At 41.0% G+C, this 23,504-nt stretch overlaps 1 protein-coding gene across 1 annotated transcript in view; it reads left to right on the forward strand.

Moving 5' to 3' along the window:
- The first annotated feature begins 2,223 nt into the window (after positions 1-2,223).
- Positions 2,224-23,504, forward strand: part of lonp2 (lon peptidase 2, peroxisomal) — an 80,432-nt gene continuing 59,151 nt past the window's right edge. Inside the window, exons 1-6 of the mRNA XM_048605642.1 lie at positions 2,224-2,656; positions 9,863-10,088; positions 14,408-14,539; positions 15,229-15,351; positions 17,723-17,904; positions 18,550-18,644. Of these exons, the coding sequence (XP_048461599.1) occupies positions 2,427-2,656; positions 9,863-10,088; positions 14,408-14,539; positions 15,229-15,351; positions 17,723-17,904; positions 18,550-18,644 (988 nt within the window). The 5' untranslated portion in view covers positions 2,224-2,426. The remainder of the gene's footprint in view (positions 2,657-9,862; positions 10,089-14,407; positions 14,540-15,228; positions 15,352-17,722; positions 17,905-18,549; positions 18,645-23,504) is intronic.

The raw sequence follows: 23,504 nt of genomic DNA on the forward strand, positions 1-23,504 counted from the left end.
CCAAGCATCTTGGAACCTTTATTCAACAGAGCAATTTTTAAGAATTTCAAAATAACACATCATTTGTTTCAAAACCTAATTTTACATGTGAAATGCAGCAATGGAACAGAATAATCCAATTCCTGTTAAGGATGACAACATAAAGACTAAATTCTCTCTTGTGTGTGAAACTGAGATATCATTTTAGACTTCAATATCTCACAATTCTCGTGGCTGATTAAATCAGATTAAACTAGATGTTTTTGAATATCACTAGCTTCATGAGCTGCAGACATGTCCAAGGCAATATTTTGCCACAGAAAGAACCAAAATGCAGAAGAGTGAATTAGTTTTCCCTTGTAGAGTAAGAATATCAGAATGGTATAGGTATTTCATATTGGCATTTTGAATAAAACCAATGCCAACTGGTCTTCTTTGTTTTGCTTGAATTTAATAAATGATTCCGAGGCCAAACAGGAAATGCATAGAACTATTTAATTCCAGAGAAGGGACATAATTAATTTGTTCTCAGCACTTGAGCAGAAGGAAAGAATATTTTAGATTTTAAACATTGAAAAGGTGAGACAAAAAAGTGTGGATTTTGCATCTCCTGTGATTGTATGGGAAGGTGTTGGATGTTAGAGGAATGAACCCAGGGTGTTGCAGAGGGATCCCTTTAAGATGCTGAAAGGGGAGTGAGGATAAGTTATTTTTAGCTAGGGCATCTCACTGCAAGAGATGGAAATGACCAAGAATGGATATTTTGATTATAAAAACTGGTGGGATGGAAAGTGAGAAGGGAAGCCCTTTGTGGTTATGAGAGACAAGGCAAGGTTAAGAAGAGAATTATGTTAAAATGGAATAGGCACAGTGACTGTCTGTCAAAATGCTGTGGGAAATTGTCCCACTTCGGAGATCAAGCACTTAACCTTCATTAGGACTCCTGATAAAGGGTCCCAACTCAAAACATTCACTTTCCTGCTAATCTATTTTCTGCATTTTTCTTCTTTGAACTTAATCCTGTTCCTGATTTGTATATCTGCATAAGTGTGGAGCTGGAGGAACACAGCAGATCAGGCAGCATCAGAGGATCAGGAAAGTTGACGTTTTGGGTTGGGAGCCTTCATTGGGAGTCCTACTGTGTTCCTCAACTCCAAACTGTATCGACTCTGACTTCCAGCATCTGCAGTTCTTGCTATCTCTTAGAAAATAGATTATCTGGTTGTGTGGTTTTAGGACCACACCTGAGAGTTTGGGTTCAAGACAGACTGGTTGAGGAGAAGACAAGATCAAGAACTGTCTTCTAGCTTAGATTCCTGTAAAACTTTATTTATTGCATGCTAACACTGTACACAATTATAAATGGTCTGGGAAATACTAGATTCTCGTTGCATTGTTTGGAGACTAATTCCCTGTTCACTCTAAGGGCGTGGAATGCCCTGCCTGCAAAAGTAGTAGACTTGCCAACTTTAAGGGCATTTAAATGGTCATTGGATAAACATATGGATGATAATGGAATAGTTTAGGTTAGATGGGCTTCAGATTGGTTTCACAGGTCGGTGCAACATCGAGGGCCGAAGGGCCTGTACTGCGCTGTAATGTTCTATGTTCTAACTTAACTCTATCCCACACTGTTACTGGTGTCCAGTGGGAAGCGCTCCATAACATCATCGTAAGGTTACTGGAACTACTTTTTTTCCTTTATTCATTCATGGGATGAGGGCATTGCTGACCAGGCAGCATTTGTTGCCCATCCCTAAAGGCCCAAAGGGGGTTTAGAGTTTAGTATTAACCATATTGGTGTGGGTCTAGAGTCACATGTAGGCCAGACCAAGTAAGGATGGCAGTTTGCTTCTTTAAAGGACATTACTGAACCAGATCGGTTTTTCTGACAATTGACAATGGATTCATGGTCTTCATTAGATTCTTAATTGCAGATATTTTTATTGAATTCAAATTCCACCATCTGCCACAGTAGGATTCAAACCTGGGTCCCCAGAACGTTATCTGGGTCTCTGGATTAACAGTCCAGTGATAATACCACGAGGCCATTGCCTCCCCTGTACAGAAACTTCCTAAAGCCCTTAAACACCACTAGTTGTACACAAATTGGCTCAGTACAACCATCACTGCACTTAAATACTTCATTGACTGCAAATGGTTTGGGTTATTCAGAAGTGGGGTTATTTAGATACAAATTGGCCAGAATGGTAAGTGCCATTTGTCAACCCAATATTTCATTAACATTATACTGCACTTGAAGTCCATGGGACACCTGTAAAATTTGGTGTTGACTGCCATGAATTGGGCAACGATGAGGCTGACCTGCGAGGCGCATGCGCACTGTACCGTTGGCCCGGACTTGTGACAGCTGCGGGGAGCCGTAGTTGCCTGTTTGACGGTGAATTTGTTTGGAGATCCGGCAGTAGAATTCATCCGGAACAGACATGGGCTCCAGTGCCATCCAGATCCCCAGCCGGCTCCCTCTACTCCTGACTAACGAAGGGGTTTTACTGCCCGGCGCCTCGATGCGTATCAGTGTCGAAACTTCTCGAAACATTCAGTTGGTGAAGAGCCGCCTCCTGAGGGGCACTTCGGTAAAAAGCACCATCATCGGGGTCATTCCCAACACCAGAGACCCCGACAGCGAGACCGAGGAACTGCCTCACTTACACAGGTAGGCCGCCCCCCCCTTCTCCTCCCATTACAACCCGCGGCAGCACTCAAAGAGGGAGATAGTAAGAACCGCCGATGCTGGAGTCAGAGATCACAGAGCTGGATGAACACAGCAGGCCAGGCAGCATCAGAGGAGCAGGAAAGTTGATGTTTCGGGTCGGGACCCTTCTTCAGAAATGGGGGAGTCACCCTGACACCATCAGCCCATGACCCGGTGAGGGACAGCCCGGGCACCGGGTGGGGATTTTCAGATTTGGGGAGGGGTTTCAGACTGTACACTGGGTGAGGAACTTTCGACCATAAAACTGGACACTAGGTGAAGGGTTTCAGACCGTCAGGCTGGGCGCTGCGTGAGGGGCTGTGCCCGTCAGGCTGGGCGCTGCGTGAGGGGCTGTGCCCATTAGAGTGGAAATTGAATGATAGGCTGTTACCATGACGCTGTGTGAAGGACTTCTGATCACAAAAGATTAAATACTCTTAGAGTTTAGAGCTGGGCGCCAATGGAGGAATGGCAGATGAAGTTTAATTTAGATAAGTGTGAGGTGTTGCATTTTGGTAAGGCAAACCAGGCCAGGACTTATACAGTAAATGGTAGGACCCTGGGGGGTGTTGCCAACAAAGAGACCAAGGGGTGCACATATATAGTTCCTTGAAAGTGGAGTTATAGGTAGAAAGAATGGTGAAGAAGGCTTTTGGTACACTTGCCTTTCTTGGTCAGAGCATTGTGTATAGGAGTTTGGACATTATGGTGCGCTGTACAAGACATTGGTTAGGCCCCTTTTGGAATACTGCATTCAATTCTGGTCTTCCAATATAGGAAAGATGCTGTTAAACTTGAGAGCGTGCAGCAAAGATTCATAAAGATGTTGCCGGGGTTCGAGGATTTAAGCAATAGGGAGAGGTTGAATAGGCTGGGGCCATTTTCCCTCGAGGTTGAAGGGTGACCTTTTATAGAGGTTTATAAAATCATGAAGGGCATGGATAGGATGAATAGCCAAGGTCATTTTCCTGGGGAAGGGGAGTTGTAAACTAGAGGGCATAGATTTAGGTGAGAGGGGAAAGATATAAAAGGGATCTAAGGGGCAGCTTTTTCACGCAGAGGATGGTGCATGTATGGAATGAGCTGCCAGAGGAAGCAGTGGAGGCTGGTACAATTACAACATTAAAAAGTCATCCTGATGGATACATGAATAGGAAGGGTTTAAGGGGAAATAGGCCAAATGCTGACAAATGGGACTAGATGAATTCAGGATATATGGCCATCCATGCCGACTCTATGGCTATAACTCATGATTATGAACTTTGGCTTCAAAGCTTCCAATGATGGGATTTGAATAGACAATTTCTAGGGTAATTGTGGTCTGATACTATGCTACCATACCCATAATAAAACCAGCTATTATCTGTTAAATTTGTAATTAATATACCTGTTATTTTGAACAGTCTGAGGATTACAAAGCCAAGCATATCTCTTATAAATTTGGTCAGTCATAGAGATCTTATTTGTCATAAGTTCATCTTTAGAGTTGAATCTCATGTTTTTATATTAATGTATTAAAGTACATTGTCCAGTATCTACTTACAGTAGGATATAGTATGGGAGGAAAAAAGCCATTAGAAAGAATTTAGCTTTTTTCTTTGGTTGTTGTTGTTCAAGCAGTAGTTTGAAACTTGAAAGTCAGGCTCAGGAGGAGGGTTTTAGGATGAAAGATATAAAAGTATCTAAAAGCAAGGGTCGGGAAATTACATACAGTTGCAAGTATGAAAGTGAGGTATGTTGCTTGATGCTCATAGCTGTCTCTCTCTTTTTCCTCTAAGCAGCCTACTCCTTCCTCCAACCTTCATTCCCCTACTGCAACTAGGTGAGGAGGGGCGTGGCTTTTTTAATCCGCTACTGGTCAGCCATAACAATTTTTTAAAAAAACATAGCTATCATACTTCAATTAGACTTAGTTAACCAGATCAAAAATGGAAGAGAGCCATTTCATAGACTTTTTTGAGCGAAAGATAGTGAAGTTTTATTACCAACACCACATCACCCCCCACCAAAAAATTACAAGAAATGTGCACACAACACATAATGAGCTTACAAAGAGGCTGGGTGTGTAAGTAGTAGAGTCAGGAAGATAAAGGCACTTGCATTTTATAGCTTACTAGTGTATTTGAGTTGCAAGAGTGAAACCTGAGTCCCAGTTGCTTGGCTTTTGTCATGTTTCCTCAGGAGAGGTGAAGTTTGCAGGTACCCACAATCAGTCAATAGTGGTTTTTTTCATATTGTTTTTTCATTGTTGCTGTTTATTAAGGTTGAGGGTGAAGAGTTATCAGTATCCTTGCTCCCCCCATTTAATAAAGGAGGAAGCGAGAGTTGACATTGAAGAGGAATTGAACAGGAATTGCTTTGCGGCATTGCATTAGAGAGAAATGTCTTGCAGAACATTGAGGGAATGCAAGTGCCAGGAATTCTTTTCCCTCCACTTAAGCATACATAAAAGGCTTATGTTTAACATCTGTTTGGAAAGCTAGCACCTGTGACAGTGAAGCTGTCAAAGTGGCACTGATGTCTGTATTTGGGTTTGAACTCATGAATGTCTGATGCACGGGAGAGTGCTACAAACTGAGCCAAACTTACATGTAAAGTCCTAGAAATAAGGAAGGCACCGATGAGAAATGCCAAAGCAGAAGGTGAACAATGTGAAGCAGCCCAAATAACTGTATAATGGGACATGACAGCCTGCAAGAAAGAAATAATTGTGATTTTGATTTGATTTATTATTGTCACATTTACCGAGATACAGTGAAAAGTATTGTTTTCCATGCTATCCAGGCAAATCATACCTTACATAAATACAGAGCAATAGAACAGAATGCAGAATTTTGTGTTACAGCTATGGAGATGGTGCAGAGAAAGATCAACTTGAATATATGAAATGCCCATTCAAATACCTGATAACAGGGAAGAAGCTGTTCTTGAATCATGTTTTGAAACTTCTGTATGTTCTGCGTGATGAAAGAGGGTGGAAGAGAGTATAACTGAGGTGGGAGGGGTCTTCGATTAATTAGATGCTTTCCTGAGGCAACAGGAAGTATAAACGGAGTCAATGAATGGAAGGCTGATTTGCAGATTGCACTGGAGTTGGAGCTGCGTTCAGAGCTCTCTGTAATTTCTTGCAGTCTTGGGCAGAGCAGTTGCCATTCCAAGCTGTAATCCATCCAGATAAGATGCTGTCTATGGTGCATCTATAAAAATTGGTAAGAGTCATTGTGGACATGTCAAATTTCCTTAGCATTCTGAAGAAGTAGAGGCATTGGTATGCTTTCTTAGTTGTAGCATCGATGTAGATGATCAGGACAGATTGTTGTTGATGATATTTCCTCCTAGGAACTTGAAGCTCTTGACCATCTCCACCTCAGTGCCATTGATACAGACAGGAACATGTCCTCCACTCCGCTTTCTGAAGTCAATGACCAGTTCCTCCATTTTGCTGACATTGAGGAAGAGATTGTTGACTTTACACCATGCTACTCAGCTCTCTATCTCTTCCTGTATTTTGTCTCATTGTTGTTTAAGATCCAACCAGCATAATTATCAACAAACTTGTAAATGGAGTTAGAGCTGAATTTGGCGACATAGTGGTGAGTATATAAGGAGTATAGTGAGGGGCTGAGTATGCAACCTTGCGGGGAATCAGTACTGAGGATTATCATGAAGGAAGCGTTGTTGCCTATCCTTACTGATTGCGGTCTATGGGTCAGGAAGTCAAGGATCCAGTTGCGGGGGTCGGGTTGGCGGGGGGCAGAGTCCTAGGTCGCGGAGAGTATGGAGATGAGTTTGGTTGGAATTATGGTGTTGAAGGTGGAACTAAAGTCAATAAATAGGAGTCTGATGTACGCGTCCTTGTTATCCAAGTGTTTCAGGGCGCGTGTAGGCCAGGGAGGTGGCGTCTGCCATGGACCTGTTGTGACTGTAGGCAAATTGTAGTGGATCAAGGCAATCTGGGAGGCTGGAGCTAATATGTGCCATGACTAACCTCTTGAAGCACTTCATAATGATGGATATCAGAGCCACCGGGTGGAAGTCATTAAAGCACACTGCCTGATTTTTCTTTGGCAGTGTGATGTTAGTGGTCTTCTTGAAGCAGGTGGGAACCTCACATCAGAGTAAGGAAAGATTAAAGGTGTCTGAGAATACTCTCGCCAGCTGGTCTGCACAGGATCTGAGTGCACAGCCGGAGACTCTATGCGGGCCTGTCATGTTCTGGGGGTTCACGCTCGAGAAGGCCAATCTGACATCTGTGGTGGTGACTGTGGGTAAAGGTGCATCCGAGACAGTTGGGTAGGTGGCATCATTTCACTGACCTTCTGTTCAAAATGTGCATAGAATGCATTGAGCTCATCAGGGAGGGATGCATTTTACCAGTGATTCTACTCAATTTAGCTTTGTAGTTTGTTATATTATGTAAGCCTTGCCACAATCAACGTCTGTTCATGTAGTTGGCCTGGGACTTGTATTTAGTCTGGTATTTTCTCTTGGGGTCCCTGGTGGCTTTGTGAAGGTCATACCTAGATTTCCTGTATAGGTTAGGGTCACCCGACTTGAATACATTAGACGTGGACTTCAGTAGGGAGTGGATCTCTTGGTTCTTCTGTGATCTCTGGTTGGGGAACACTAAGATTAATTTCTTTGGTGTGCAGTCCTCTACACACTTACTGATGAAGTATTTTACAGTAGTGGCATACTCATTTAGTTTGGCCACTGAGTTCATGAATATGGACCAGTCCACCGACTCCAAGCAGTCCTGTAGGAGCATATCCATCACCTCAGCCCAGCACTGTATGACTGTCTAAACCAGATCCTCACGCTTCAGCTTCTGCTTGTAAGCAAGGAGAAGTAGCCTAGACTGTGGTCTGATTTTCCAAAATGAGGGCAGGGGACAAAGCGGTAAGCATCTTTGGTTGTATAGCAATGGTCCAAGTTGTTTGGGCCTCTGGTGGGATATGAAATGTGTTGATGGTATCTTGGTAGCACACTCTTGAGGTTGGAATGGTTGAAGTCACCGGCTACAATGAATAAGGCCTTGGGGTATTCTCTTTCAAGGCTGTTTATGGCGCTGTATATTTCATCAAGTGCACTCTTCAATTCCACATGGTTTGGGATGTAACTTGCTGTCAGGAAGTGAACTCCCACAGCAGGTAGTAGGGATGGCACTTCACCATTAGATATTCTAGCTCTGGAGAGTCAGGGTTGTCGGATCTGAGGTCCAAGAGGTATTGATCAGGATGCAGACCCCTCTGCCCCTTGCCTTGTCCGAAGACACCATGAAGTCCATCAGGTGAATCGAGAAACCCTCAGGTTGTAAGGCACAGTCAGGTGAAGCAGGAGTAGGCCATGTCTCTGTAAAATAGAACAGACAGCAGCCTCTCAATTCCCTTTGACAGGTGAGTCTAGCTTTAAGTTCGTCCAGCTTGTTTTCAACAGCGTGGACGTTTGCCAGGAGTATACTGGGGAGAAGGGACTTGAAGCAGGGTTGTTTCATTCTCACCTGCAGGCCAACAAGTCTCCCATATTTCCTGGGAAAATGGCTGCTTCTGGTCGGACTGGGATGTGTGTGTAGTCTGCTGTTCCAGAGGCATGAGGGTGCATCTGGCGGGGTCCAGGAAACAGGTTGTGGCTCCAGAGGGTCTTGTTCTCGATCAGGTTGGGCCATGATGTCGGGTCTCGACAAGGTTGCGTAGGACCACAGAATCGGATATCCATTTGGCGTTAAAGTCAGACTTTTGAAACACTGGTAGGTGGCTGGTCTCTCTATCATGGTCACAGTTTCAGTGTAAGCAATAGGGGCCCCATGTTTCACACAGCTGGGAGGTCCTGGTCTCTGTGGGGTCAGATCCAATCAGGTCGGGAAACGGTTGTTCCCAAAGGTTGAAAGATCACCAGACCTGAAAGCAGATTTAAAAGAACATCATTAGTAATTCTGACAGACTTATAGTTGAGATTTAAAAGAGTAAAATGATTATAATGGACGTAAGGAGGTGATCTGCTGAGGAGAGCTCTAAAAGAGTTGCCACTCTTTCTGTGCCATTTTGGGAAGAAATTTTAATTTCTTTAAAAAATTAGGAATGGGCGATCTGCGAAGTGGCGTAAAAACTAATATTTTAAAATAAACATAACTGTGATTTCAGTCCAGTTGTACAGGGGACAGGTTTCCATGCACTTCGCCCTGGACAAATGAGCTTTGGAAGGAGCTCTTTAAAGCTCTGTCTCCTTGTTGCATCAATTGAATACTCCAACTGACACTTTAAGAATTTTTTTGATCAGCTTTATTGAAAATTGATGCTAATACTGCCTTTCACAAATATGTATTTTCCTTAACTCTTAGATTTATCAGATATTGAATAAGCCAAGAAGATTGATTGTGTGAATTTTTTATAGGACATTGGTGTTTTTTTTTCCATATTTCGATTTTAACTTTGCTACAGATTCATGTACACATTTTTAGAGTCGTAGAGTTACACAGCACAGAAACACACCCTTTGGTGCAGCTCATCCACACTAACCAGATATCACAATCTGACACAATGAGATTTAGTCTCATTAGCCAGCATTTGGCCCATATCCCTGTAAACCCTTCCTATTTATATACCCATCCAGATGCCTTTTAAATATTATTATTGGACCCCTCCCCCCCCCCGCCTCTGCTCATTCTCTGAATGACAGCTCATTCCATGCATGAACCAACCTCTGCAAGAAAATGTTATTCCTCACGTCCTTTTTAAATCTTTCCTCTCTCACCTTTAACATATGGCCTCTAGTTTTGGACTCCCCACCCTGGGAAAAAGACCTTGGCAATTCACCCTATTCATGCCCCTCATGATTTTATAAACCTCGATAAGGTCACCCCCTCAGCCCAGCTGTATTCCCCCACTCACTATAATTCAAACCCTCATGTCCATTCTTTTGGAAAACTTAATGTTTGTTGACTTTTGGAGCGTAAACTACCTGAATTTATCCTTTTACACTACTGTATATCCTCACTTCCCCAAGTATTGTTTTGATTTGTATGTTTCTCTTACAATGATTAACCTATAAACAGGGACATTAATCTCATATTGTTGCATTTAATAATTTTGTATCATTGGAGTTATATTGTTTCTTAAGATTAAAAAGAAGTTAAATTCATATTTTTTAATTTTTTTTCTGCTATTGTAGGATTGGCACAGCTGGTATTGCTGTACAAGTCGTGGGTAGTAATTGGCCGAGGCCACACTATACTCTGTTGATTACGGGCCTCTGTAGGTTTCACATAGTTGAGCTGCTGAAGGAGAAGCCATATGCAGTGGCCGAAGTGGAGCAACTTGATCGGCTGGAGCAATACACAGATGGTGTTGGGGAGCTGAGTGAACTTTCACAGCAGTTCTACAAATATGCAATACAGGTTTGAGCTATTTCATAAATACAGTCTCCATATCATTTTCCTGAGTCAGTTTCAGTTTGATTAAAGAAGATTGTGTACTTAGCAGAATATGGAGTAATTCTACATTCTGCTAAGTACACAATCTTCTTTTATAAACTTTGCCTTGATTACATTGATAGTAGAGATTTGTTGTGTCGAAAGTTTGTCCATTGATACTGCCCTCAGGAGTTTCTAGTCAATGTTTCAGAATTTAATCCAATCATCATAAGAGGACAAATCACTCTAATTTTTAAAATTAAAGATGATCACTTCACTCATATCTAAACTATTCAAGAAAGAGGAAATTTTAAGTCGAGCCACTGAATGTTTTTTTTGTAAAACACAATAATGGACCTGTTGATAAATGAGACCTATAGTGTCGTGCCATATATTTTGTAATAGGTTTCTTTCCCACTCTTTAATCTTCCTGAGTGTAGAATTTGTCTCCCCATAGCTTTCCTCATCTATGCGATAGAGGAAGTTCACAACAGTGGTAGTGAGCTAGAACACTAAATTTTTAGGCTACTTGAAATAATGATAGGAGTAGGTTTAATCATTGATTAAAACTACTCACCTTCCAAAGGATAGGTGGGGGTGGGTTTGATGAGCTTGGGAAAGTAAAAACATTTTAAATTCTCTAACTGTACTCAATCTTAGAATAGTGCAGGCAACTAACCTGCTCTTAGGATATAGTGTGGGTGTGAAGTCAGCCAAGTCTTTTAAGGAGGCTGTTTGCTTGCAATTTTAACACAATTTGTATTTTTAATATATTAAATCCTTGGAGATAAAACATGAGATGAACTGGGTCCATGACCCATACAGTCCCTTCAGCCTACCGTGTTGACCATGATACCATTACAAACTAATCCCATCTGCCTGCACAAGGTCTGTATCCCTGTATTCCCTTCCTGTTTATGTGTCTGTCTAAATGCCTTTTTAAAGTTTGCTATTATGTCTGCTTCTACCATTTCCCCTGGCAGTGTATTCTAGTGACCTACCATATTTTGTGTAAAAAAACACTTACTTACCTCACACATCTCATTTATACTTTTCCCTTCTCACCTTAAAACTATGTCCCGAAGTATTTGGTATTTCCACCCTGGGAAAAAGACTCTGACCATTCACCCTATCTATGTCTTTCATAATTTTATATACTTCTATCATGTTGCCCCTCAGTTTCTGACGGTCTAGCGAAAACAATCCACATTTGTCCAAACTCTGCTTGTAGCTAATACTGGATGAGTGCAGCTTCAACAACACTCAAAGTTTGAAACGGTCCAGGGCAAAGCAGCCCTGATTCGATTCACTCCACGTGATATCAAGAAACGGTTGGAGACACTGGATACTGCAAAGGCTACAGGCCCTGACAACATTCCGGCAATAGTACTGAAGACTTGTGCTCCAGAACTTGCCATTCCCCTAGCCAAGCTGTTCCAGCACAGTTACAACACTGGTATCCACCCGACAATGTGGAAAATTGCCCAAGTATGTCCTGTACACAAAAAGCAGGACAAATCCAACCCAGCCAATTACCACCCCATCAGTCTACTCTCGATCATCAGTAAAGTGACGGAAGGTGTCATCAACAGTGCTATCAAGCAGCACCTGCTCAGAAATAACCTGCTCAGTGATGCCCAGTTTTGGTTCCGCCTGGGCCACTCAGCTCCTGATCTCATTACAGCCTTGGTTCAATAATGGACAAAAGAGCTGAATTCCAGAGGTGAGATGAGAGTGACAGCCCTTGATATCAAGGCTGCGTTCGACGAAGTGTGGCATCTAGGAGCCCTAGCAAAACTGGAATCAATGGGTATCGGGGGCAAACGCTCTGCTGGTTGGAGTCATAACTGTCACGTAGGAAGATGGCCATGGTTATGGGAGATCAATCATCTCAGCTCCAGGACATCTCTGCAGGAGTTCCTCAGGATAGTGTCCTAGGCCCAACCGTCTTCAGCTGCTTCATCAATGATCTTCCCTCCATCATTAGGTCAGAAGTGGGGATGTTCGCCAACGATTAGTGTTCAGCACCATTTGTGACTCCTCAGATACTGAAGCAGTCCATGTTCACATGCAACGAGATCTGGACAATATCTAGGCTTGGGCTGACAAGTGGCAAGTGACAAGTGACATTCGCGCCACACAAATGCCAGGCTATGACCATCACCAATAAGAGACAATCTGATCACTGTCCCTTGACATTCAATGGTGTTACCGTCACTGAATACCCCACTATCAACATCCTGGGGGTTACCATTGACCAGAAACTCGACTGGACTCACCACATTAACAGAGTGGCTACAAGAGCAGGCCAGAAGCTAGGAATACTACGGCGAGTAACTCACCTCCTGACTCCTCAAAGCCTGTCCACCATCTACAAGGCACAAGTTAGGAGTGTGATGGAATACTCCCCACTTGCCTGGATGAGTGCAGCTGCAACAACACTCGAAGCTTGATACCATCCAGGACAAAGCAGCCCGCTTGATTGGCACTACATCCACAAGCATCCACTCCCTCCACCACTGACACTCAGAAGCAGCAGTGTGTACCATCTACAACATGCACTGCAGAAATTCACCAAAGATCCTCCGACAGCACCTTCCAAACCCACGACCTCTTCCATCTAGAAGGACAAGGGCATCAGACATATGGGAACACCACCACCTCCAAGTCAGTCACCATTCTGACTTGGAAATACATCGCCGTTCCTTCACTGTCGCTGGGTCAAAATCCTGGAATTCCCTCCCTAATAGCATTGTGGGTCAACCCACAGCAGGAGGACCGCAGCGGTTCAAGAAGGCAGCTCACCACCACCTTCTCAAGGGCAACTAGGGATGGGCAAGAAATACTGGCCAGCCAGCGACGCCCACATCTCACAAATGAATAGAAAATAAAAAGCCCACTTGATTGTTATCATATCCACAAACATCCACTCTCTCCGCTACCAATGGTCAGTAACAGCAGTGTGTGCTAGCTACAGATGCACTGCAGAAACCCGTCAAAGATCCTGAGGCAGTATCTTCCAAATCCACAACCACGTCCATATCAAAGGACAAGGGCAACAGATACATGGGGACACCACCTGTAAGTTCCCCTCGAAGCCACTTACCATCCTCACTTAGAAATACATTGCCATTTCTTTACTGTTGCTGGGTCAGAACTTTGGATTTCCGTTGCTAAGCACATTGTGGGTCAACCTACAGCACGTGGATTACAGCAGTTCAAGATGGCAGTACACCACCACCTTCTCAAGGGAAAGTAGGGATTCACACGAAATGCTAGTGAGTCAGCGATGCCCATATCCCACGAGTAAATTTTTAAAGTAGTCTTATACATTTTGTAATATGACTTGTCAACCAATGAAGGCAAACATGCCATACCTTCTTTACCACCTTATCCAGCAAGTTTCAGGGACCTGTGGACTTGGACTCCAAGATCCCTCTGTGTATATCAATGCTCCTAAGGGTCTTGCCATTTACTGTATACTTTCCTCCTGCCATACTGTATTTTTCCAAAAATGCATTACTCATACTTGGCCAGATTAAACTCCATCTGCTGTTTCTGTGCCCAACTTTCCAATTGATCTGCATCCTACTGTATCCTTTGATAACCTTCAACACTATCCACATCTTTACCAATTTTCATGTTGTCTGCGAACTTACTATAAAACCACCCACAGTTTCATCTACATTGTTTGTTTATATATATTACAAACAACAGAGGTCCCAGTTCTGATCTTTGTGGAGTGCCACTCATCACAGACCTCCAGACAGAAAAACACCTTTCTGCAACTGAAACACACAACCAGCTCAACCCCACCAGTAATTGTCCAGCCAGCATTCTCTCACTACCTCCAGCATTTTAGCAAAATGCAAATTCCTCTGTAATGCCAGACTTGTTTACTCACTCACATCCCTCGCAAACCCCCAACCAACCCTCTTGCATTCCAGCCCGGCATTGACAAGCCAGTCAATCTGACTGGTGGCCAGGGAATAAACCTGAAAATATCTACAAGATGTGCAGTCAGTAAATTCTGAGAAGTGCAGGAAATCTGTAGTTCTGGTTTGCTGCTTCATGAAAATTATCAGTCCTCTCACTTCCCAGTTTATAATTTGCATTGGTGCTAATACATTTGAAAAATTTTGAAACCTGAAATGTTGTTTTCTAAAAAGACGGCAGAAAGATAATTGTGTGATTTAATGAATAAATCTTTGATCTTGAAAAAGCTTTTCTGAATCAAAAAGTACATGACCTATCTCTCTCATTACAAATTTATGAAGTAATAGATAATTCCTTGATATTTGCAGTTGGTGGAGATGTTGGATATGTCAGTACCGGTGGTTGCCAAACTAAGAAATTTGTTGGATAGCCTTCCTAAAGAAACGTTGCCGGATATCTTGGCATCAATTATCCGCACAAGTACAAATGAAAAGTTGCAGGTATGACTGGTTAAACCTCATACTAAGTTTTTTAAGTATGCTTTTGCATTGTGGAACAACTATAATTTTAAAAATTAATATCATTTTCTCACTCCAAAATTTGTGCTGTTTCTGTTATTAATCATGTAATCTCTACAGTATGGAAAGAGACCATTTGGCCCATCCAGTCCACACCAACCCTCCAAAGATCATCTCTCTCAGACCCAACCCCCCACCACCCTTACCCCGTTACCCTGCATTTATTATGGCTAACCCAAGTAGCCTACACATCTCTGGACACTATGGGCAATTTAGCATGGCCATTCCTCTTAACCTGCATATCTTTGGACTATGGGAGGAAATGAACGCAGACACAGTGAGACCATTCAAACTCCACACAGATAGTTGCCTGAGGCTGGAATCAAACTTGGGTTTAAAATCTCTTTTTTTTTTCTGTCACAATGGCCATGATCCAAAGCAAAGAGTAGCTCTGCCAATATTTAAATTCATTTTAAATATTAGTACCTTTGTAGCTTCTTTAGTAGTAAGTTTAGTATTTTATGTTGACTCAACATGATATACATTTTAATTTGTATTTTTAGAGCTTTGCTGCTGGAATTTGTGGTTTTGGGAGTGTGTATGTACTGTTTTAGAACTCTTCAATAATATCTTAATTTTCTTTCTGTTTTCATCCTGTCTCTGATACACAGATACTCGATGCTGTTAGTTTAGAAGAGAGATTTAAAAAATCCATACCATTGCTTGTTCGGCAAATTGAAGGACTAAAATTACTTCAGAAAACTCGAAAGTCTAAGCCAAATGATGAGAAAAGGGTAGGAATGTCTTGCTGTATAATATTGTATTCAGATATGTAATCCAGTTCTATTGTCAGGTGTGAATAATGAAATCATTTGCTGATGGAGGCTATATGATCACAAGTTAGACTTTTGCTTAAACAAAAGTGCTACATAATAAACTAATAGATAATGTAAAAACCCTATTCATGTTGGCTATGGCTTGATTAAGAATCTTGTGGCTCTGGATCCTAAGAGCATTCAATGCCCCTCTCTATTCCTTGAACAACAGCATCCCTCAAGATTAAAACAGAAATAAAGAGGTAATCCTGTAACATGCTTAAGTATTACATTATGCTCCAGTATTTGTATACGGTATTCTGTACAGAGTATCTGTTGCCAATAGGTGACCACTGACCACCTAGCCATGTGCAGGTGGCAGTGGTGATATCACACTACTGAAACAGATCCTTCTGGGCGACACCCCTCATGACAAGGGGTTTATAGGGCTTACCATTTTGCTCAGAAAATGGAGCAACAAATGAGGCGGTGTGTGAGATACCGAGGGCTCTTTCTGAGTGCACTTCTGGCTCAATGGTTTTTGAACTCATTTCAGAGGTTCCGCTTAAAGGATATATTAACAGTTTGGTGCTGCAAGTTTAATAAAACCGCTCGCTGTCACGTCCTTTGATTTCATTGAGCAGATACTTAGGAGTTTCACGACAAGGCTGTGTTCTCAAAAATACACCATTACTGTGCCATCTGTATTGGTGGCATTTACAATAAACACAGCCATTTCTGTGTCATACTGAGTTTTATTGTGGGCCACCTGTTTAGTTGGGGCTACTTGTTACAGACCCTGTACATCTATTGATATTATTATTCCTATATCTGTTGCCGAGAGTACATTAGTACACTCAAGAATCCATTTCAGAATTATCCTGGTTTCTTTCATTTTAAATTTTAAACAAATGGATAAGGTTCTTGAATAGATTTGTAGCTTGGGTTGTGGATGCTGTGGTTGGTTCGTTAGTTTGCAGACATTTCATTACCCTGCTGGGTAACCTCATCAGTGCAGCCTCCGACGAAGTGTTGTTGTGTTTTCCCACTTGTTATTTAAACTCTGGGGTCCGTTGGAGTTGATTACCTCATTTCCAGTTTTTCTTTGCTGCAGTGTGTATACAGGATCTAATTCTGTGTTTATTGATGGCCTTCTTGGTGGAGAACCAGGCCTCTACAAATTCCCGTGCTTGTCCTAGAATCCTGACATTGTCCCAATTGAACTGGTGGTTCTCCACATCTGTGTGTATGGAGACTAGTGAGTATTGGGACAAACAGAGATGGGCACAGGAATTTCTAGAGGCCTGGTTGTCCACCAAGAAGGCTATCAATAAACACATAATATTAGACCCGATGTACACACTACTGCAAAGAAAAGCTGGAAATGAGGTTATCAATTCCAACAGATCCCAGCGTTTCAATGACTAGCGGGAAAACACAGTAACGCTTCATCGGAGGCTGCACTGATGATGTTACCCAGCAGGATGATGAAACGTCTGCAAACTAACAAACCAGCTCGGCAAGCATACCAACCACAACAAATGGATAAAAATGGGAAAAAAACTTAAGATTTATCAAAAATAGAAAGCAATTGCAATGCTTGAAAATCAATCTAATTGGAGTGAATATGGGACCAGACTATAAATTCCTTCTCAATTTTTTTTCTAATAATAAAGACAGAATGTCATCCATTATCTTGCGTACTGTGCTGACTATATAATTTCTACAGAGGCTGTGTTCTCTGTTGTGGTGTCTGTATTTTAGCACATGGCCTGTTTTGCTGTTTTCTATCAATTGGTCCTCCTAGGATCCTCTTTTATGAATACTATTTGACCAAACTTTTAGCCATCTATGTAAAGATCTCCTGCTATGGTCCAGTGTCAGTTTTTACTTGAATACATTTTTTTGTAGATCGTTTATAAAAGTAGGTTGTTTGCTTTCTGAAAATGACTTTTATATTTTTTATAATGATATTTCAAAAGCACGAAACAGTTGGGAATATTTATGGTGAAAACAGGAATTCTCCCATCTTTATTAAGAGGAGTTGCATTCTTTATCTCAGTGACAATTATGTATCAAACCGCAGTAATGATCTCTGTTTCAAAAATCCACATATGTACGTTTTGGAGTAAACCATTTGAATCAATTTACCTGGTTACATTGCCTAAAGAATTGCTAATTTAGTGACCAATGATGCTACAGAATCCATATTTGCACAAAGTAACGAATGTTTCTGAATTCTAAATGTTACTTATACCATTGTGATGTTCCTTGAGTTGGTTAAAATAAGTTGCTAAACCTGATGTTAGAGATTTTGTTATACTTATCAGAAGTATTATGTAATTACTAGATTGTGGCCATCCGACCTATTCGGAGAAACAATCAAGTTCCTGGAAGACCATTGCATTTGGATGCAGTTGAGGAGGAGGATGATGATGACGATAGTGATGATATTGTTATGTTGGAGAAGAAGATTAAAAATTCAAATATACCAGAGCAGGCAATGAAAGTTTGTATGAAGGAGATCAAAAGGTGCGTGGTGATGGTTAACAAAAAGCAGAAACCTTTTTGTTCTTCCAAGAGTAGCCGCAAATACACGCCACTAGCTTGGTGCAATTTTTTTTAAATTAACTTTCAGAAAGGAATTTATTACATTTAATGAATTTTGATTTATTCTCTTAAAAAAGGTACACAATAATTTAGATTATCCTTTTGAATTTTTATGCTGTTGCCAGTACATCATTTTAAAATGTGTGACAGTGCAGCATATACTGTTAAGGTTAAATATATTGATAGTCTGTTGGTGCTGTTGCTCTGTTTCTTTAAAACTAAATTAATGATACACATGCACGTTTCAAAACAATATTCTGATTTGGAGGCCTTTGGCAGGTATCATCAGCACCAATAGTACAGTTAATTAATGGTCTGTTTTCAGATTCCATTGTGGCACTCTCACATGTCTTTTTATGTTTTGTTTAAATTAATGACTTTTCTTGTTACCATTGTCCATCGCTGTTTCTAAATTCCTTCCCAGGGATATTCAAATGTTAGTTAGTTGGAAATGTTTTCTAGCTGTTTTTTGTTGGTTTGAATCATTTCTGCAGTCACAAAAGTGACGTTAAAACTTCACATCCATGTTATTTACATTTTATTTTCAATGGCGTTTGCCATTTACAGGTTAAAGAAGATGCCCCAGTCAATGCCAGAGTTTGCTTTGACCAGGAATTATCTAGAACTAATGGTGGAACTGCCCTGGAATAAAAGCACAACAGGTCAGAAGCAATTCTCAGTAATCCAGAAGCAAAAGAAAAGTGGATTAACAAATGGTCATGGAGCTCAAATGATATGTTTTGTTAAGAGGGATCAGTATATATTGTAATGAATATGGCAATGTCTACTGAAGTCAGCAATTGTGGGAAATTCTGTATGCACGCTAACCCAGAAACACACGCGCACACAATTCCAGACCCACTAGGCCATCGTGTAAAATTATGATGATATTATACACAATGGATAGTGTGTATGTGCTAATGTCAGCAGACACAGCCTAGAAATTATTTGCTTAATGTTAAAGATTGCTTTAAGTCCCAATCCTTGCATCTCAAGGCATATCTTTTCTGAAAAAGCAGTTCTGTAATTTTTTCAGTGTTAGAGGGCTTTATATTTGCCCTCCAGCTTTGAGATGCTGCCTGCTATCCAAATGGATAGCAAGCTCCCTTTTGAGGAATGTCATTGTACTCTACACAAGGCAAGATTTTGGTCCCCATTTGGCCCTAACAGTGGAGTTCCAAAGGCACCACTTAGCTAATAGTTCAGCCCCAAAAATAGCAAATGAACAAATGATCTGACATTTTTTGTTCTTGGTAGTGTTGTTTGATTACAGCATAATATTGACTATGAAACCAGGTGGACTTTCTGGTTTTCATTAGATTTCTGAAACATATACCTGCACTGGAAAACAGCATCAAAGCTTTCATCCAAAAGATGGCACCACCCTCTGTACAACAGTCCTTACAATAGTACAGAATTTGTCCATCCAGATTATATATTCTAACTTGTAGTTGGCTTGTACTTCAAATCAAACTGGCTATTTATTTATAACTGCATGTAAAGTCAAACTTTAAATTACTGAGCAAGTCTCTTAGATAGACTGAGGAAGTCTATCTAAGGAAAGGATTTTGTTGTTCCAGAGATAAGAGGCTTGGCATATGCTGGGATAGAGATCCCTTAATATTTTCTTTTCACTTTATCGTCTGTCCAGTTCTTGCAATCATTCCATCTGGCTGTGATAATGTACTTTCCATTTTTCCATTTTCAGTCACTTTGGCTGAGAGCTCTGCGGTATAGTCTGGCTAGACCACAAGGATTTGGGAATTGTAGTGCATGTAGCGTGTCTTTTATTTGAAGAAGAGACCTGCTAGAGGAGGTCCTTGAAGAGGAACAAACCTAGAGGTTGTCCATTCCTTGGTTTTGCTCGTCTGCTTGAAGCCCCGCAAATATTCCTTTAAAAGTATAAGCCATTGGAACGGGATGAGGGAGGACAATGTTTCTTCTTCTTTTGGTTAAAAGCATTTTCTCTCTCATCTCACTCTCGGCCCCTATGATTTCTTTTGCATTGTCTACTGTTCACTGCATGTTTAACCTCCTTTTGGAATGGAAAGGATGCTTCTGTGCTGGTGCCAGGGTGAATGATAGTCCATGTGATAGTATGGCAGCTTGTTTGGAAGCAGAGAGGCTTTGTAAATCTTCTTCCTGTTATTATGCTGTGTTGCATCCTAAGACAGTCTAGGATATGTTTCTTGGGGCAAGAATTCACATGCGTTTCGGTGTATGGAGTTACATGAAGATTTTCTAATCTATTTTGCTGGTCTTAAATGCAGGATAAAATAAAATTTTGAATGAAAAGGAGCAAAATGTCAAGACTAAGTTATCCAGAACTGTGCTCTGCCCTCCTCGTATGGGGTTGGGGAAATGTGTATCACCTTTGGCTAACGTCTTTAGTAATGCCTTTTTCTTCATTTTGAGGAAGAATGCAAAATGTCATTATCATGCATTTTCCATGACAAGGCACTTGTCAGCTGTCAAACCATACTGGTGTGATGACAGATGTAGGAAGCAAGCAATCATGTAATAGGAGGCTTTTCTTGTACATGCATGTAAAGCTGTTAGTGAAGGAAGACTTGCAGGTGAAGGCAAGTAGTTCCTTCAGAGCAATAACAGTGAACTATTGAACTACTTTTAAAATTTAAGGGGAAGAGAGTTGTAAATTTTAAGCGTTCTTTGTTCTGTGAAATTCAGTACCTAACTTTTCAAAATGCATGGAAATTGGTATGGAGCATCAGGCAGCCTCTTGATATGTTTCTGCCTTTCAGCAATCTTGCCAGGGATGTAGCTTGACTGCCACCAGCTACCTTCCTTGCAGAAGTGGATTGCTGATTGAGTGTCCACTTGAGGGCGAATTGCTGTTGCCACTGAATTTTCAGTGGTGGATTCACCTCCCTACTACAGCTAAAATCTTGCTGTTGTCTGGAGGCAGTTTCCAAGTGGCATGACCAGCTTGGCCGCCTTTACTTCTGCACTAACCACAGTGGTGGTTTGACAACTTCCATTGTTTAGTATGATTTTATAATTCATCAGAATGTGACTCTACCTTAAAGTGCCCTCCATTTCTTCTTTCATCAGCTGTGTTCATCAGTCCTACTGAGCTGTTGCCTGTCAGTTCCCTGGTCTGTCAATTGTCCTTAAATTGGATGGGCCTTCTGGAGTCACCTTCTTAATTGACTGCCTCCAGCAGATTACATCTCTTCACATCGACTTCAGGTTGTTGACTTGGAATTAGGGTCGCTGTCAGTTCCTGGTGATTTATGAATCTAGGAAAGTGTGCTTGACTTACTTGACTTTAGATGTTATGTGGACCTGAGTTGTGGAATGAAATTAACAGCACTAGACCTTTTTGTCAGCATCTGAGCACTTTCTTTTGGTATTCTTTGCTTGTTCCTGGAGAACGCCTCCTCTCTCTGCCTTACTTTACCCAAAAGAAAATTTAGTGTGTGTGAAAATATGGGGCTCTATACACAGCAGCAGATTGCTATGGCATTCACAAAAGTGATCATGCCTGGGCTTTTAAGCTGCTGCAGATGTTTAAATCCTACAGCAGCTGCTACTTCCCATTCCTAAATGTCAAACTTCAACTCGGATGGGTTGTTAGAGCCAGGATTTCATGGCAGTATTAAAACTGGGTTCATTGCTGGGTAGCCCTTGGGCCTGAATCCTAACACACTACATCTGTGGCATTATCCTGAGAGGAAAATCCAAAATAGTATTCCCTGTAAGAAGGAAAGAATGGCATTTTCTAGGAAGAACAGGACTTTTTTTTTTTTTTTTTTTTTTCTTGTCCCTTTCTGTCCATTTTTGAGATCACTTCCACCTCCTGTAAGTAACTAAATTACTAATTAAGATTGCTATCATCTGTACTTCATATAGAATCATAGAATCCCTACAGTGTGGAAACAGGCCATTTGACCCATCGAGTCCACACCGACCCTCTGAAGAGCATCCCACCCAGACTTCTTGTTCTACTCTATCACAATAACCCTGTATTTCCCATGGACAATCCACCTGACCTGCACATCCCTGAACACTGTGGGGCAATTTAGCATGACTAATCCACCTAACTTGCACATCTTTGGACTGTGGAAGGAAAGCAGAGCACCCAGAGGAAACTCTCACATACATGGGGAGAGCATGCAAACTCAACATGGGCAGTCACCTGAGGCTGGAATTGAACCTGGGTTCCTGACACTGTGAGGCAGCAGTGTTAACCACTCAGCCACCATGCCACCCATATATATATCAATAGTATTTATATTTAATTTCCAAAAACTCATCTTATAAGTATGGAAAGCAACTCCTTAGGGCCATGTTTTGCCTGATAGATTGAGAACTAATTCCAGCTTGTTATTTCTCCTTCCTTTTTGCTTCAATTTTATTATATAATTAAGAACAAGTGATTAAATATAAGTTTCATATGTCACCCAGACATGAGTATACTTTTCTTGAGTAGTTGTGATGCCAAGATAATATGGCCCCAATTACCTGAAAGATCTCTTGCTCACCTTCTCAATCCATCCTCCCTTTTTGTAACCATTTGAATGCAGGTTGGCACTTCAGTTATATCATCAGAGCACAGGTCTGGTAGGCAGTTCTGTGCACAGAAAAAACGTGTTAGTATTTTCTGCATTGTTATGTTTTTTAACAGACCATGGTTTTTGACATTTTTATATTTTCAGCCAACCTTGTGCATTTTGTCTTTTTCTGGTTTAGACTTTTCCCATGCTTTTCAACAGCTTGGCAATTTGCACACTTTTATATCCTTTGCCTTTGTGCTACTGATTAAACTTTTATGATAACAGATGTTTAATTGAGAAGCAAGCATGTTTCAAGGTATTCTAAATTGAAAGGGTTTAACTTGCATAAAGCCTATCATAAAAATCATCATGATTCAAGTTGTTCCTTTAAACCACCTTGGGGATTTGCTATAAATACATGGAAGAAATGTGTTGATTCTTGTAGTTGGAGTCTTCTGAAAAAACTTTTGACATATTTATATTTTTACTAGATTGGTGCAATTGCATTCATATTTGCTGGAATGTAATTAATTAAGTGGCTACAGTTGTTTAATTGTTGATGGGTAATGTGGGACATGGCATTAAATTATTTGTGCTGGAAATCTGTATTTGTGTAATGAAGTGTAAAGTTGCTGTTAATTGTTGCTTCGTGTTACAGTATTTATGGGTGACAATTTGTCAATAATTCTCATTGCCTTGTTTACTATATCTGTAATTTATTGGCTTTAGAGTAAAGTAGTTTATAATGTATTTGCTAGATCATGAAAAATGCATAGAATATTATAGATATATTCTTGTGAAATGTAATAGCTTATGTAATGCTTCTGATGTTTCAGTGTAGTCAATTTCTTTGGTCCGTTTGATCTGGATCTATTGTTTTTCAGTATTCCTGCCTTATACACAGTTGTTGCAGTTGTTATAGTCTGTTTACCAAATTTAACATTGATTTAGACCCCTTCATTAAATTTTCTTAAGAATGATGAATCTTGCAGTTTATATTACAGG

The sequence above is a fragment of the Rhincodon typus genome, chromosome 15, assembly GCF_021869965.1.
Source record: "Rhincodon typus isolate 14 chromosome 15, sRhiTyp1.1, whole genome shotgun sequence".
Lineage (NCBI taxonomy): Eukaryota > Metazoa > Chordata > Chondrichthyes > Orectolobiformes > Rhincodontidae > Rhincodon > Rhincodon typus.